The sequence below is a fragment of the Pectinophora gossypiella genome, chromosome 8, assembly GCF_024362695.1.
Source record: "Pectinophora gossypiella chromosome 8, ilPecGoss1.1, whole genome shotgun sequence".
Classification (NCBI taxonomy): Eukaryota; Metazoa; Arthropoda; class Insecta; order Lepidoptera; family Gelechiidae; genus Pectinophora; species Pectinophora gossypiella.
Genome location: NC_065411.1, coordinates 8,415,348 through 8,433,130, shown reverse-complemented (window position 1 = coordinate 8,433,130; position 17,783 = coordinate 8,415,348). Strand labels below are relative to the sequence as shown.

Below are 17,783 nucleotides of genomic sequence, written 5' to 3'. Positions count from 1 at the left end.
TTGAGGTCGCAGGTTCGAATCCAGCACAGGCCTAAACGAGTGATTGTTGAATTTGTTTTCAGTTGGCTATTTCATGAAAAGATCGAGCACATCATGATCATCATCAATTCTAAGATCTGGCCACGACATATTCATTATAGGTATAGGTATATTAAGCTAATATATTCTTGCGTTATCCCTGTTTGGGATCACCGCAGTAGGCAGCATGTTTTTTTTTCTCCATTCATCCTACGCGGCCATCACGCTGACTTTTTTATTGTCCCTTATAGCTCTTTATTACCCCTACAATATATTTGTGTAATAAAGCCGAAGTCTTATAAAGCTTATAGGTAAATAAACAGACTCAGGATGTATACGATACGTTAATTTAATGAATACCTGCTAATTTATACGTATTAAACTAAAATAGCCAATAATATAAATGTTCAACCACGGGCATATTTCCTGTTGGCACAGGACCACCTTATCTCGTGTGGTCGCTAGGTAAGTCGATTCTAATATTTGAATATTTTTTTGTATGGATACGCATTCAATAGCTACTAATAATAATGGCTATAATAAGCTACTAGAAGTTGTAACAATAAAATATGTAATATGTCGGATATAGTAGTCAGTCATTATCGATACCTAATAATTATTATTTTTTTAGAAAATGTATATGGCCGTAAGTCTTCCTCAAAATAAATAAATAATAATAATTATCCAATAGTTTTATTTTTAAGATCATTTTTAAATATTTTATTTTTACAAAATAAGAAAGTGATTTTTTATCTGTAGATTACAAGACTATTCGATTACACGATTTTTCTATTATAAAAGCTTTTTCGAGAAAATTACAATATTTTAAGAGGTATAAAATAAGCATTTGTAATTTTTATAATATTTATCCTTAAACTGTCAAATAGCCAATTGGGACTATTGAAAGCGATATTCTTGTCTTTACAAACCAATCAGAGCACGGTAATGCGTAAGTTGCGTAACTATAAAATATTTATGTATTTTGTCTCTAAAGATAAATTCACGGTCTTACACAGTAATAAATTATCTTATCATCCCATCGCCTATAATACTGGCACCCTGTGGGCGTATGTACCAGCCATGTACATTCCTATGACACACGCACGTCATAAAGTCCTAGGTGACTTCAACGACATTGCCTAGTATAATAAACAAGGAGGTACATTATAAATTAAGCGTTCCTTGTTCTTCCACACCTAATATAGTACGCGTACAATGTTTAAATATAGAAATTCTTTCATGTTAAGTTTCGCCCACCGCCCGTGTGTTTCATGTTTACTTCCGAAAGGAAGCCAGACCAAAACAATGTAGCTACATTACCTAAGAGCCGAATAAGAGCTCCATAGCAGAGTTATTCGAGACTACTGAACAATAACATAATTAGCATGCGATACATAACACGGGTTGCAAGTGTACTAAATGTTGTTCTAAACAGGTGTTATTTATGACTGAGAATAACTATCGGTTTTGCGAACACATAGCTTGAATGGTATCGCTTATCAATTAAATCTGACCAAGTCAATCTGACTTTCCATAACAGTAGGAGACTTTCTAATAATTTCCAACTACATACATCCTACCTACACCTACTTACTTTTCCGGCCAAGTAGTTAGTGCCATCTGCGGTAAATGTACAATATGTCACTTAAAAAAAATACACCTACCTGCCTACACAATGACCCAAAATAATAACGAATCACAAATTATCACAACAAAAGTCAAATCAAAGTGTTAAACTTTGCAAAGCCACCCATAAAATATTCTGAATAATGTTGCCATGCCATAAATATCAAATAACACCGAACACTGAAAACCGTTTTTGTGTAAGCTCCAAAAAACGACTAAATAAAAATAAATATACTTGTTAAGGAAAAGCGGAGGAGTAAGCTCCCCATTAAAAGACTTAAAATCTTGATCTGAGACAGCTACGAGAAATTGGCAATTAACTCGCACTCTAAACATTTTTGTCTGATAATAAAATAATACCGTTTTAATGAGAATTCTACTTAAAGCATTTATTATAGGGAAATTTGAGGATGTTTTAAATACGTTTTAATTGGATTATGTTTGTTATTTAATAACATTGACTTAGTAATTCCGATCTAACGGCAAATGTCAGCGTTATATTAAAATTCTTTGCGATATACCCCTTTTATTTGTGAAATATTAATCAAATCAAATATACTTTATTGCACAGAACTTAATTTTAACAATCATTAAATATTAAATACATGAAAGCACAATTTTACTATTTATAAAATTATCATACGAAGCGAATATTTTGTGGCTTATGTTCAGATCGGACCGAAAATGGCTTGGCCAACTTCAGAACAAAGAACAGACCCAAACCTACATCGGGTTATACAGTACGTACGTGTTTTATTGAACATGAAATACTTAATACCCTTACCTACACCTACCTACCTTACCTACATACCCAGAAACTCCAGAAAGCATAACATTCGCACGGTCTAAAACATTTAAAAGTTAAATTTGCTGTTTTTTCGCCACCGAGAAGAAAAGAAAAAAAAAGAAAGAGAAGAGAAGAAAAAAAGAAGAAAAGTGAAAGAAGAAGAGAGAAGTGTGTCAGGCTCTAAGCAAATGGAACTCTATAGTCTCTACTTACCCCGGTGGGAAATAGGCGTGTGTTTATGTATGTATGTATGTATAAGTGCTTTTTTCGTCACCTGGTTGCCTCTTTAAGGGCTAAGGCCGACAATTAGGTAATTTCCTAGATCAAAGATAAATTATGAAATTCTAATTACTAAATAAAGACAGATTTAAAGGTGACAAAAAACGTTTTCTTTTCCCTGTTTAACTTATTTATGAATTTTAATACAGAAAAATGTAATAATAAGTGCGACATTTTATCTATGAAGTCACAGGTTGCTTTTTCATACAAATTCCATAGTAATTTTATGTTTTGATGTTTGGTAAAAAGTAACTGATTTCACTAGTTGTAAACTACCCTATTACCCTGTACTAGATAAGACTCTGTTACGTAGGTAATCGTTTTTTTTAATCTAAGACCCATTGATTATCTATTGTGGCTGACATTCCGGTTCTTACAAGGATAAAGAATATTCGTATACCTATAAAGTTATAATATGAGCATTCCTAAGTTTTCACTGCAGTAGTTGTATAATAGGGGGTAACTATAAGACAAAGTTAGACTAAGTATAAGTAGGTTGCACGTGATCGCATTTACCCAGCTTTAGAATACTCCAGTGCTTATAGGTTGGAACCTGTCTAGACTAACTTAGTTAACGTGTGCCTAAGCGAGTCGGATTTCACCCGGCTTGTGAGTAAATTAGCTTATATTCTAGTTTGTACTTCACTCCGGGTTTTGCTCAACGACCCCTATCTGTGGTCTAATGGTTGAGCATTGTACTCACGTTGCGAGGTGTCGGCTTCCAATCCCGGTAGGGGCATATTATAATATTCAATTTATGATCCCAAATTTGGTTAGGACATTACAGGCTGATCACTTAAAAGTCAGAAAGTAAGATGATCCGTGCTTCGTAAGGCACTTTAAGCCGCTGGTACCGGTTACTACTTACTAATATAAGTGCGTAGTTGTGCGTCAGGGGCCTTTGGCGGCTCAATAACCCTGACACCAAACTTGATGGGGTTGGTAATCCACCTCATAACTTACATGACAGAAGAAGAAGCCCGAATTTTGCTAAGTGTGTATATCTTATCGTTTGTTGGCACTTTAGAGCATAGTTTTAGCTGGCAACAATAACCTACACAACATAATGCCTGCCACATAGATACAACCATAGGTCATAACTCTTTTTTGATTTTTGGTATTGTTTCGATTATAGTTGAATAATGAATCTTTTTTCAAAATTATTAGTACAATAATATTGATCAAATGCGTTAAATCACACAATAATAATAATAGCTAAATACATCTTCAATAAAAATCAATACAGATCCGATGACCAAAAACCTATAAGCTATGAATTGTAGTACTTAAGATAATAACTCCTCGTTGACAACAATGATGGTATGAATAATTCTTTCACATCACAATGTTTACAATAGAAACAAGTTTTTAAAGACATATTTTATTACTCCAAGACGCACGTGTATACGTTGCATACTTAATACACCTATTATGTATCGATTGGTTCAATAATAGGCCATCGGTAGCAATTAATTAGCTTTATTATTACTCTTAACACTCAGCACTGTTACGTTTTGAGCAGTCCTTGCTTAGGTATATAATTATTATCATCTTGACACACCGGAGGTAAAGAATGAAACATTGTTGTAAAGACGCCACAAAACATATAAAAAATATATTTATTGAGTACATTGAATATTGAGTCGTCTTCTATAGAGCGTAAGACTGCAGAAAAAGTCTTTGATATCTTTCATAGCAATAAATAATTAATCCAGTGTCGAACAACAAATACGACAATCATACAACAAAGTGAATAAAGTAATCAACAACAACAGCCTACAACGCGCATATGACGTTACCTTGCTAATATTTTAATATACCGGTTATGGCTTCGAAATAATAACATATTTCTGCATTTACTTATATCACTTATATACACATTGGACATACACATATGGACATTGCATTTATACTAGTGTTACTTAAAGGCTTAATAATAATAAATAATAAAATATACAATGCAATTTGAATGACAAAGAAGCCAACAAAATTAGTTCTCGAATAGAAGTCTTGAAAAACAGTATTCAAATCACGACACGACATAGTTAAAAAAAATTACGACCGCTTAATCTGAGATTTACGACTGGTCCTTGTATTCGATTGCTATGCAAACACATGGTATTCCAGCGAAATACCCCATGCCTTTATAGGGAAAGTTTTTAGCATAGTTTCGACCTCATATGCCATGGTCATTAGCATGCAAACGGCGAGCTGTTCACGCGATATGATAATTAATCGTGGCAATCAAGGACGATGGAGGTTAAAAAACAATTGTGTCAATATTACGTTTTGTTTTTTAAACTCATTATTATAAGAGCGACCACAGTACATCCTAAACTACGAGGTCCTTGCTTCCCTGCGTGTACGCCTCTTCCTGGTGCGCGGGCGGCAGGGTTCAGCCTACAATGTTCGCAACGCCGAGAGGCGCTACCGCGCGACCTATTGATGTTTTGTGTGAATTCTTAAGTTATTAGAAATAAACAAGTGTATACTGTTCTCGGTGTTTCCCTTAAATTATATAACTATATATCACTAGTCGAATCTCTCTTTCTTGCCATGTTTCAAGTGGGTTGGGCTTGTGCAGTCTTCCAGGACCGTAAAATAAAACAGTAACTGGCAGTCAGTGTTAAAATTAAAATATTTAATCATTCTACACGTAGCTTTATTAAATAAAGTACATTATGTAAAACGTAAAAATGTAAGGGAATACCGCGTTTACTAGAAAAATGCATAATAAAGTTTTTGTTACGTACTTTCGTAGAAATTCGAAAACAGTTAATAGTTCAGGCTGCTTGACTCATGCATACTCAGTAAAACCAACGATTGTCGAAAACGGTTCCTGTAATTGTAATTGTTTGCAGGAAATATGAAAGGAAAACCGGGATTGGGGAGTTTAACGCGAAATAGATTTACGTATTCATGTATGGAACTGTAGCACTATGCATAATACATTGGTATAGTTTCAGATATGGCTGTATCGTGTTTACCGTTAGGAACACTCATTAATTCTACCTAGATTTAGGCCGCATTTCATCATAAGGGAAAAACAAGAAATTGTAACGTTATTTTAAATTTTGCACACAAGAAAAATAGAGCAATAATGTACGAATTCACGTAAATATCACCGTGTGAGATTTAAATGATTCGAGGGAACTTGGTACGCATGTGACGCGTGGCGCCGGCGTCAAAGTCGTTATAAATATACTTCACTGCAGAATACTCAATATTCTAAGTAAAATGCCGTCTTTATATAATTTTACTACTACTAAGTACTTATTTTAAACATTCATTCATTTTAACAGTTAGTAGAAAAATAAAAACTATGGACTATGGATTCAATGAAAAAGTAATGGCAGGTAATTTACAGATCCGCATACTTATTTTAAGAATTACACTAAGTATTAAGAGGAAATAGTACATAAAATTCCGAGATACAAAGTAATCAGCTTGTCTAACGTGTGAAATACTGCGAATTCGTAGCATAAAGCCGCACATTACATATGTTTATTTTACGTGTGTACGTCAGGCCACTACGTCACACACACGGGCGGTGTATACTTATAAACATCAAATTTGCGATGCGCTACCCACATTTGAACGATTTGTGTCATAGCGCTTAAGAATCGAATAGTATGCGAGTGTGATAGTGTCATTTACTCGTTATATCCAATTTACTTCCTAAAGGCTTCCACAGCTGAACTGCGTCGCCACCGAGCAGGGTCGCTATACTATTTTACTACTATTTTTGGTATACCGATCATTAATTACGAATGATGCAACAAAGGATCGGAGGTTAATATAGTGATGTAATAAGTCAATGGCTATTCTTCAAAAACATTCCACGTAAGATTGACGAATTATGTCGCCACGATGGCAGGTCAATATACAATTCAAAGGACATTCTTACCTATAACAAATATATGCATCGGCACGAAGAAGTAATCGTTTTTATTAACAAATAAGTTTGAGGTCTGCTTCCTAACGTATGAAACAGGTTTTGCCCATGTGACCTAGCGTTCTGCACGTGATGTTCTAATCGCGGTGCACAGTCGTCACCTATCTGTCCCAGGACTGAAATACTGTCATAACGATAGGAGAACACTTCATGAAACACAATAACGCATATTGATGTCCTAAACAACGTAATCAGTTTTATACGAGCATAGTACCAAGTATGTTAGCTACCTGCTTTTTAAACATAAACTATACCTCCCTTAGACAAAGACAAGAATCCTAATTAAAGTTTCGTCCCTTTTGTAGGTAATCGTGCGTGACCCATTTTTCCAATATCTAACTTCCTTTTTTTTACCCCTGAACGTTTCATTTAATGTTTAAAAAGATAAGTTTCCTTTGGGGATTCGGGCGATATCATCCATTATCCATTGCCGAAAAAAAGAAAGACGTCACATCAGAATATAGTTGTAGATAAGGGTTATCTCGTACTTACGTATGTTGTTGTTTTCATTTTTAGAGTATTTATTTTTGTTAATTACCTCCTTAGTATTGTTTGCTTCCTGCAAATAGACTTAGTTTTCCATGAATTTATGTGCGTAAAAAAAATCTGTATGTACAAAATATATTTTGTCCAGATTTTCCGGTTGAAGACATTTACTAAAAATCTACAGTCGAAGTAATACCAACATGTTTTTGTACCCTATGCTTGAGCGACGTGGTATGCTTCGTAACCCCCTCCAAACGATTATGGGATTTCCTGTGCCCAGTAGCGGGCGATCAAGTACATACCTACTCGGGAAACGTATCTAACCTATAATGTTTATGTTATACAAACATACAAAATCCCATTTGACTAATCCGAGACATGCGCGGTCCTAATCAATTCAATTTAGGTACGTATTTCCTATAGATTCATAGTTACATGTATCAACGTAACCATTACATTCGACTGTTTATTAGTAATATAAATAAGCTGCGGTAATATTGTTTTTGTTACAACACTCGGGATCGAATCCACCGAAGCTTATTATTTATTAGGTATATAGAAAAACAGTAGTGCCTTCAACGTTCTTAATGCCCTAACCCACTGGTATGTAAATGCGCAATGCAAACAAATGTCGAATAGCAATATTGCTTTTCAAGATGAAGCTTCGATGTGGTGCGCTCTTACAATGTTTGATTATTTATACATGTACATGTATACCTTTTCTATCATATCGCTTGGTTAACATATGTATCACGCACGCTTTACAATGATATTATTTTAATTCAAGCAGTGCTTATACATTTGGCGAATAGACTTCCGCTTATCAACCCTAGTAGGCAAACAATTTGCACCACTAAATTACTCCAGTGCGGGTTGATCGAGTAGCATCCACATAACCCCATTATAGGTAAAAAGGCGGAAATCGATAATACTATATTACAAAAATAGAAACGTTACTTTTATCTACCATGGTCCTACGTGGAGTAAAAAATGGCGATCGAGGTGCCTAACAAGTCCTACACTTAACAGACCATCAACAATAGTACGTAGTAATAAAAATATAATGGGGCTTCTAAGTAGTAGTCGACCCTGATTGAAGGCCAAGCACTTGAAAACCACAAGTCACATTCACACAATTCACAGTCCAGTTCTACATATATAATACATCGGCAAAAGTGACGTCACGGACACGTCATCGCTTCCCTTTAATTCCAACTTTATTTATAGGCCCGAGAATTTTTGCGATGTCGATTTGGTTGCGAGAAAGTTTTCTCTCCATGTCTGGTACGGTTCGTAAAGAAAAACGTAAAACATTCCAAGCTTTAAACGGCATGAAGATGTCGAATAAGTTGACTAAGGTATCATATCCTCTCCAAAAAGTGATGCAATAGTTGCCTACTGCCAAATTGGTGCAAAATTATAATCAATAACGAATCCTAAAATAACTCGGCTGAACGAGCGTATCGATAAAACAACAAAGTACGGAAAATCGATAACTAAGTACCGTTTATATTCCACTCAAGATTAAAATAACTGCCCTGTTGCTATTGTGGGTACTTACTTCGCTTTCAAAATAAATATAAGAACGTGGATTGTTAATTATTTTAATCAAATCAAACTTTCAGTCGATAAGAATCTTTACAAACAATCTATGAGAAATAAAATGCGTCATAACTATACGCTGAGTCTACGTCGCGATTGCATAGTCACTGGTTTCTTATCTCACAAGAATCCATGACGTCAGGTAAGATTTACCTACCCTAGTGCAATCTTCTTCTATTGTGTGGGTTGTGATGTGAATAACCAACTTTAGTAACCCTTTTTAAAGTGCAATGTAGATAAATATTATACACTTCGAAATTCAGCATAATCCGAACCAAAGATGTAAGTAATAATACCTTTTACAATTTAATTTGAACAGCAAAAATCTCATATTTACATTTACTTTGTAATTTTAAAATATTACTATAATTTCCAGACCGAAAACCGTTGCATCTGCCAACCGTTGTATTAATCAAATATTCGGTAATGCCTAGTTTGATGCTACCCACAAAAAGAAAAATAACAATGTGATAGAGTATGCTCCATACCTCCTTCGGTAGATGAGATTCCGGTCCCAGAAACGGGACATAAGTACATGTACGGGGATGTCTATGAGCTCCGAAGTTTTGTTTACAAATGTGATCAACTGTGCGTCACTTCAAAACCTACAATTTATCGTCGATATAGACACTCGTATCTCGTTTGTGAGTAGTAATATGCAGATGACGTACATTAAGATAAGAAATCTGTACATTCATGGGATTCTTATTGAGGAAAATACTCAGCAGTAAGTGATCCTTCCTGGCGCTAACGAGACTTTGTTTACGAGTTGTTCGACTCTGATTTCAATTACAAGAAATGTATCTGTTTGAGAGGGTACCTACAACAAAAAGGTGACTACTATTTTTGTTTTGTAGGTATATGGATACCTGTGACCCCTATAACTTTGATGCTACACCAACCATCCATTGCCGAATAAAACAGGTCCACAATATTAACATAAGCCGTAGTCGAAATTACCAAAGGATACGAGTTAGATATTAATTTAGTTTCGCAAAGTAATTATAATTGTCTTGACATACTTTAGATGCCTATTTCTACTGGGTAAGCTGTTTTGAGGCTTCTCAGTACTTTGGTAGGTACATACTTATGAAATTATTTGATAAATTGCCAGACGTAATTATTCAATCGAATACGTAGATGAAATATAATTTTCGCCTTTCATCTTTGTAAAATAAATAATTGAGACTTTGAGATTAACTACAGTTTTGTCATATTGCATAAATTCTTAAAATCGCATCGAATCATTACCAACCACAATCATGTCAACAGTTCAATAATCATATAACATTTTCACGTTTCAATAAGAACTAACTAAAAGTGCAATATGAGTAGTTATTCTCAGATATGGATGTTCGAAAGTAAATACAAAATATTATTTGCACAAAACACATTTCTATGGAAGCATCGCAGCCATTGTTTTAGACGCAGTTGTTTCCAACTACCTAGCCGGCTACGGAGAACCCACAGTTTGTAAATAACCGCTGCATAGCGAGTTTTTACACGAACAAATGGTGAATGCTAAGAAATTGCCACCGTCACGAGCTGGATATAAATAAAGCTGTGAGCATCTACATTTACCGTCCAATTTTTGTGCTCTCGAGTCGAGCAAAACAATTAATTGGCTGTAAGATTTGAAGTGAATACAAGCGCAATATCTAATATCAATCACACAACAAGAGTAATTTCACTAAACGCTTCAATTACTACTAATAATAATAATTACTACCACAAGCGTGGCATTGATTGATTGAAATACACGATAAATAAACATTAATACGAATTCAAAGAACACCCGTTTTATTAAGATCCAAGAGTTAATCCTGAGTTGCTATTAAAATCCTGTTACGACGCTGTTTTATTTGACGTTTATGCTATTTAATATTCCATTGGGAGCCCGGCGAGGGTCAAATGTCCCATAACTCCGGCCTGCTTGACAACCGCATGGAAAACCAAGCATTTACGTGGTTCCACGAATCTCACTTCTATTAGGAACTACTGCTTTCTTTTAACTAAGCGGCAACTTGCCATTCATGTAACGTGCTGGATAGGGCTCCGACTTAAGTTGAATAAAAATTGAGGAATAAATAAAGTTTTTAAAGAAGCTTAAGACCCGATTACAACATTTGTAAAGGACTTAAAAACAACAGTTTATGATGAACCTCGTAACGAATCTGGGCCAATATGGACAAAGCAATCTGTGCAAACTCAACACCATATGGTGAGGGACGACGCACAAAAAATCAGGTAAAGAAATGCTATAGAGATAATGTGCATACCAATAGTAAAAAAGTATAAACATGTGGCTTATCGACCGAGGAGATGAGGCATCAACACTTTCTATTTTTTATTTTAACCAAACACATACTCTAACATATGGAGAATGAGATTAAGAAGGATCTGGAGGCATAAAGTAGGTACTTCAGTCTGGTAACTTCTAAGAAGTTTGAACCTGTTTTGCACTTCTCTCAATTACGCTGGACTTCGGTCAAAGTTAAATACATGATTCTTGGTAATAAATCTTACAGTGATTCAAGATCCCTAGCGATATCATTCTACAAAAAAGCCTGTGACTGCTAGTGAATGGACTAAGAATAATATCTGTAAATATTCATAAAATTCGATTACCGATGTATACGACTTAACAAATATAGATTGTGAGACTTACCGTATACTGCTGACTGCTGGTTCAACTTCCATCGGTGGTGGTGGCGGTGGTGGTGGTGGTGGCGGTGGCGGAGGCGGTGGCATCGACGGCGCACCCTGGGCCACCAGAGCAGGCGGCGCGTCCGGGATGTCCGGCAACGGTGCCTCTTCAGGAGCTTTCATATCATCCACATCGGGCAGTTCTTCCAAATCCGGCAATTCAACCTCAGGTAATGTAACCACCGGTGCCACGGGCGAAGTAACAACTGATGGAGCGATCGATCCATCGCTGATAATCGAGAACTGAACATCCCCCGCTATCCCCGGTAGATGAGGCAAATCAAGTGGCATTTCTAATTCCGGCACCTGTGACAAGAGTCATTACGTTACTCAAGAAATGCCTAAACTTGAAAAACCAACGACATACACTCGTATCTCAATACTACTTACCATTCCCATCCCCGGCGCGTACATGTACTCATCCGCTTCTCGCTTCAATACGTCTCTATTCGTAATTGAAGACGGTGCAGCTTCGAGCAAACTCTTGTTTTCAACACTCGGAGTGACTCTGGGCACGTAAGCTGGTACCTTGCTCATCGTACCAAAGTAGGGGCTTTCATCCGTATTGAATACCAACAGCTCGCCCACCGTCGACATGTCTTCAATGACAGCGTTCAAATTGAAATCCTGTTTTGGCTTAGGACTTTTAAGTTGTGCCACTTTAACATGGTAGAAATGAAGTTTTTCCTAAAAACAATACACAACTTCAGAACCATACTTGACAATAATTTAAACAATAATAGTTAAATGTGTCATCTATTACCTGTATCCCTTTATCATTGTGCTGTCCATGAGTCTTCCCACTCAGGACTGCTTTACGAGGCACATATTTATATCCATCTAAACCAAATACAGATTCGTAATGTTCATGTTTTATCGAAGCAGGATATTTCGAGCCAGAGAAAACTTTTATAGCCTTTTGCATGCCAGACAATTTCTCGACTTTGCTTCTAGAAGTTTCAATCCTTTCATTCAGTTTATTTGTCTTATCCATATTTTGTTGTATTCGACCCATTAGCCGAGCGAACACGTCATCAACTATTCCATTGAGATTATCAAGAGTATCGGCGATTTGCAATATAGTTTCCTCCGTACTCAGATCACTAGGTATCAAATTGACTTTGTATATACCCTCCATTGCAGTTACAAGGTAGACTAATTCCTGCAACAATCAAATTATCTGTTCTTTAAATATCAACACTGTAGGTTTTCTTGAATCTTGTATTTTATCTCTGATGTTTTGCATTTTTATTGTTGTTAATCAAGTTATTGTCTCAATCGTAATATAGTAATGCTTAAAAAATAATCTTACCTATAAAACTTCTTAGATTCACCTAAAATAAATTAATAAGGCACGACAATTATCACTAGACAACACATCCACATTCTTGAGTGTAACTAAAATTTTATATTATGTCCAAGTTTATAGCACTGTATGAATCTACTAGTTCTGTATTTACAGTCACTAAGATATATCAGTACCGTGTCACTTTATAAACTAACAATTGACTCAGTTTTTAGATGGGTTTATCCCCGGTGAATTTGCGAGTATCGAATGTAAGTTATCGTTGTTGGGGTCGGTGCTCCAGGAGAAACGACAATACGCGTCTGGAGACATAGTTGGGTCCAGGATAGCTGACTCCTCGCTGGGCTGGCTGCCAGATATGAAGTTGTTTAGGTGCTTGTTTATAACCGCGTCTTCTGGTCGTACGTAGCCACTAGAAGCAGCCGGTTTAAATGGCACAGTATTTCTTAAAGTCGGTTTATGACTAGGTAAAGAATCTAATGATTGTAGTTGAATATAGCTGCTATCTGCGGCGTGTTTTGGTGGTTGTGGCAAGGTGGGCAAAGTAGGCAAGCTTTCTGGTCCGAAAACCTTTGTAGGTGACGGCCCTAGCTTAGGGAAATTCATAGCTGCTCTCGCGTCCACATCTTCAGCGCGCACATAACCCGATGGAGGTAGTTGGCTTGTCCCACCGGCTCGAGGAATTCCCGTAGTGAATATAGGTGGTGGTAAACCAGCCATGACATAGCTCGATGTTGTAGGTTGCGACACGGGGTTCACCGGCAAATGATTGAAAGTTGTTGGGACCGCCTGGACATAGCCTGTTGCTGGACTTATTACAGGTTGTACGTAACCAGTAGCTTTATTTTTCTTAAATGCATTATCGCTGAAATAGGGAGAGCTTTCACTACAAGTATCTGTGTCTATGTTTGTGATATCTCTTTCTTTTTGCTTAGCATTGTTTTCGTCAGGCTTGGGCGCTTCTACTTCTAAGTGTAACGAAGAATGTGTGCTCTCATCAGAAGTCGAATTTTGGCGTTCAACTGGACCTTGCGAAGTATCTGACAAAGCAGTACTGTCAGTGCGTTCACTAGACGCACAATTATCATTGTCTGTATTTTTGATATCAGGAGAAGGAATACTACTACTCTTACTGTTGGGAAGTAGTAACATCTCATCTGACATTGGTTTTTCGTCTTTATCTGAAGGATATATTCCCGTAAAGGGATACTTAGCTATCTCTTTTTCAGGTACAAATAAACCTTTGGGGAACTCTGGTTTTATATCACCCATTTTTCTGATTTTCTTGTAAGTTTTCAACACACCACATCCTACACCTACAGCTGCGAGTACACCCATAATAATAAAAAGCAAAAATAAATTATCTCTACTTTTACACAAAACTGTGCTCTCATTACTCCAGTCACCATAGAAAGTAAGCAACAAAATGTTTGCTTCATCTGTTGAGGGGAGAGAGACATTCTCTGAATCTGTCCATGCCCCATGATTGCCATCCATATCGAAATTGATTGCCCTTACTTGGTATGTGACATTTTGTACAGCACCTTCACATGATGTGACATAGTGTGATAAATCTGTGGTATTTAATAATATTTCTTCACCCGCATCCTTAACTATTTTCACTTGGTACTGGTCTAAAGTACCTCCAACATACAATGGCTTTTGCCACGAAAGAATATTATTGTTAAAGGTTGGTGAAATCATTTTACTAGGAGGCCCAATTCTAGTTCTAAGCAATATAGGATCAGTTTCTTCAGAACAGGAGCTAATTCCTTCATTACAGGCTTGTAAAGTAATTGTGTAGTTGGTAAATCCAGTTAGTCCTGTTAATTTTACTATAAATGATTTGTTGTCCTCATATTTAACTGTTCTGTTTCTGTCATTATACTTTATAACATATTTAATTTGGCTTATGTGACCATTTAAGTGAGCAGGAAGATCCCATGATATGAATAGAGAATCATATTCTATATCGAAAATTTTCACATTTCGTGGTTTTGTCGGCGTATCTTCTAGTGTAGTAATTCGAACTGTTGTGTTTTCAATTGTCTTCAAACCATAGGTAGTATTTAATGCCATTGTAAATTGATAAGTGGTGTATGGTCTTAAATCTGTTATAGTTGCCTCCATTTGTTTTGAATTATTTATAATGTAGGGTTTAGGTAGATGGCCTAGAGAATTGTCACACATAGTTGTAGTCTCAAACACAGGGCAATATGTAATATTATAACCATTTATAATGCCTTCTTTTAAGGTACAATCCATAGACCATTTTAACTTCACATAAGTTTTGCCAGGTGCATCATGGTCCACAAAATGTATGGGGAAATCAAACATTGCTATACCATCTTTAGAAATGTCACATTTTGCCCAAGTCATACCACTAGTCTTCATACCTTTATTTGCAGATATAGCAAATTGGTATCTGTAATCTCTAGATAAGTTAATGATGTGTTTATTCTTAGTGGCTTCTAAGTATGTAAAGTTGATACGGCCAGTACATATGTTTGTAGTGTTATGTGGACACCAAAATAATGTATAGTTATCAATGTTATAGCCAGATCCAGCCCAAGAAAGTTCGTAAGTGCCATTTTCATATGCTAGCTTAGTAAACAAGGTTAGACGGAGGGACCTAGTATCTTTCTCTGCTGGAATATACAGATAACTGCTGTTTATTGAGAATCCCATTTCATTGAACGAGTGAACTCGAACCTCCATTGCTTCCAATGACTCAACATCAAGATGATTCAGTGAAAGATAACCCAGACTTTTATTTTTATCAGGCTCATATGTTTTTGTTCTCATTCCTTGTGTTACCAGGACCTTGTATGTAAAGTTAGCTCCAGCTTCTTCATATTCTTCTAATTGTTTCCAGTAGATATTCAATAGCCTACCATCTTGGAATCTGCTTTGATCAAAGGAACCGGGCATCATGTCAGGTGGTTTTGCAGGTCTTTCACTTGCAGTGTAAAATACAAGGTTATTAAAGTCTGACCAAAATTCATCACTTTGGGCTCGCTTGGGCTTGATGTACACTCTTACACCATATTGTCGGTGTGCATATGGAAGATTAGTCAGGTTGAATTTGTATGTTTTGTTATTTGCAGGCAGTGATGATGTATCAATTTGTCGAAATACTGAGGTATCATCTATTTTAGCAATCTGGTATTCAATTTTATGTTCAATTCCACTAGGCAAGAAATGGTGTATGTTATAAGGGATTGTCCACTGTAGGAGAACACTATGAGGGCTCACACTGATGTTCTTCAGGTTCATTGGTGGGTCAGGTTTGACCACAGAATAATGGTCAATAGTAAAGTTCTGTGTCCTATTGCCAAACACATTCTGAGATTCCAGCAAGAAGTAGTATGTGTCCTCAAGTTGTCTATATCGTGGTGCACTGGTAGTGTTCCAGTAACAGTATCTCATCAACGAGTTCTGTACTGTATTTGCAATACATGGTTTTACTGCATTACCATTAAACAAGAATGTCAAGCTGTAGTTTGTAAATATTATCAAGTCAGGGGTAGACCATGTGCAGTTCAATACATCTATATTTCTAGAGATGCACTTAAAATCTTTTACTTCAGCAGGAGGAGATGCAACATACACTGTTTTAAGTTCTACTTTATTAGATATACTATTTCTGCAATAGTAAGTCTGTCTGTATTGTTCCTTAGGTTTCTCTATAAACAATCTTATGGTAGTACTATTGATAATCTTAGATGGTAAAATCTTCCCTGATAAAGTAAAACTGAGATCCTTAGCAGTGTAATTCATCCCGGCGATGCAAAACATCTCCAGATTGTCGCCATGACGAACGTACAGGTCCCCTTTGGGAAACATGAAAACTGTGTTTTCCTCTCTTTCTGCAGCACAGCTGGCAATGATGCACAGGTACAATATAGCACAACAAATCCATGATTGGCACTTGAGTCCCCGCAATCCACTACACTTGGTCCTTTTATTCGTATAGATGCAAGGTTCGGCCATAACTAGTTATTGTTTGTTACACCATTCCGAAATAAAGCACCGTAAACTGCACGAAGCAATGAACGCACTCCTTGTACCTCCCGAGAGGTAATGGCGTACCGCAGCCTGCCGCGATGACACACAACTGAGCCTATCAGACACACTGCTTCTCTAAACGCAGTGCACCGCGTTCAACTCGTTTCAGATATACTTTGTTTGTTGAGGAGGGATCACAATACTATGAAATGGAAACTAAATTTGAAATTTGACGTAAAAATGACCAAAAGCTTGCGTACTTACAGAAAATATAGAAAAAACTTTTTGATGTTTTCGTAGAATCACCAACTTCACTCCAATCAACTTCAGTGACATTCTTTCTTGTCAAAATGTTTTTTTTTTTCAATGTTGCCATTTAGAGGAAAATTACCCATAATTATGGTATTATTTACTTTTGTGATGTGTTTTAATTTATTTATTTTTTACATGTGGGCTTGGACCTCTAGCAAATCTAGCCAACCCTCTGAGCAAATACCTCTCTTGTACCGTGGCCATGTGTCTATCTCTCCTCTTATTAAGTTCAATAAGTAGTTTAGAAATTAAGAGGGAACAGATGTACATACGTACATAACAGTCAAACAAATAACCTTCCTTTTTGCTTCGCCGCAGTCAGGTAATAATGAACACCACTGTCATCAAAATATTTTTTTGGGATAGTAAGTAGCTTGGAAAGTCCCTCATTGGGATATAGTTGAGAGCACGTTGAGAGCTTATGACCTTATATTGTTAAATGAATAAACAATAATATTGCTTATGGGAGGGACACTCTTGAAGCCGGGAATGACGCGGAGGCCCCACTACATACAAGTTTGGTGAATGGTGCTTGATTTTATCGTAGCCCGCTATGGAAGCCACTGTAATCTTTAAGTAAAGCAGTAAGCCACTAAGGAGAAAGAGAGCGCGCACAGACTGTCTGTCTTGCTGGCACGCAAGGTGGCACACAGTAAGATGAGATTTTTGTATGGAGTGACAGGGCTTTATATTCTACA

At 36.5% G+C, this 17,783-nt stretch overlaps 2 protein-coding genes across 3 annotated transcripts in view; both read right to left on the bottom strand.

The window, feature by feature from the left end:
- The window catches only part of LOC126368720 (WASH complex subunit 1-like), a 46,571-nt gene extending 29,472 nt beyond the window's left edge, over positions 1–17,099 (bottom strand). Inside the window, exons 1-4 of one of the 2 annotated variants that reach the window (XM_050012853.1) lie at positions 17,038–17,099; positions 12,223–12,621; positions 11,850–12,146; positions 11,422–11,765 (exon numbers count right to left, since the gene is read on the bottom strand). In XM_050012853.1, coding sequence (XP_049868810.1) covers positions 11,422–11,765; positions 11,850–12,146; positions 12,223–12,597 — 1,016 coding nt within the window. In that variant the 5' untranslated portion in view covers positions 12,598–12,621; positions 17,038–17,099. Of the gene's footprint in view, positions 1–11,421; positions 11,766–11,849; positions 12,147–12,222; positions 12,622–12,771; positions 12,908–17,037 lie in introns of those variants that run through there. The other variant, XM_050012852.1, reaches the window with a different exon arrangement.
- On the bottom strand, positions 12,961–17,031 carry LOC126368688 (cytokine receptor-like). The gene has a single exon (XM_050012796.1). The coding sequence runs from the start codon at positions 16,756–16,758 to the stop codon at positions 12,970–12,972; it is 3,789 nt and encodes a 1,262-aa protein (XP_049868753.1). The 5' UTR covers positions 16,759–17,031; the 3' UTR covers positions 12,961–12,969.
- Positions 17,100–17,783: the final 684 nt, after the last annotated feature.

Bases quoted from the DNA above. Each gene is read 5' to 3' on its own strand.
- LOC126368688 (XM_050012796.1), bottom strand. From the start codon at position 16,758: ATGGCCGAACCTTGCATCTATACGAATAAAAGGACCAAGTGTAGTGGA.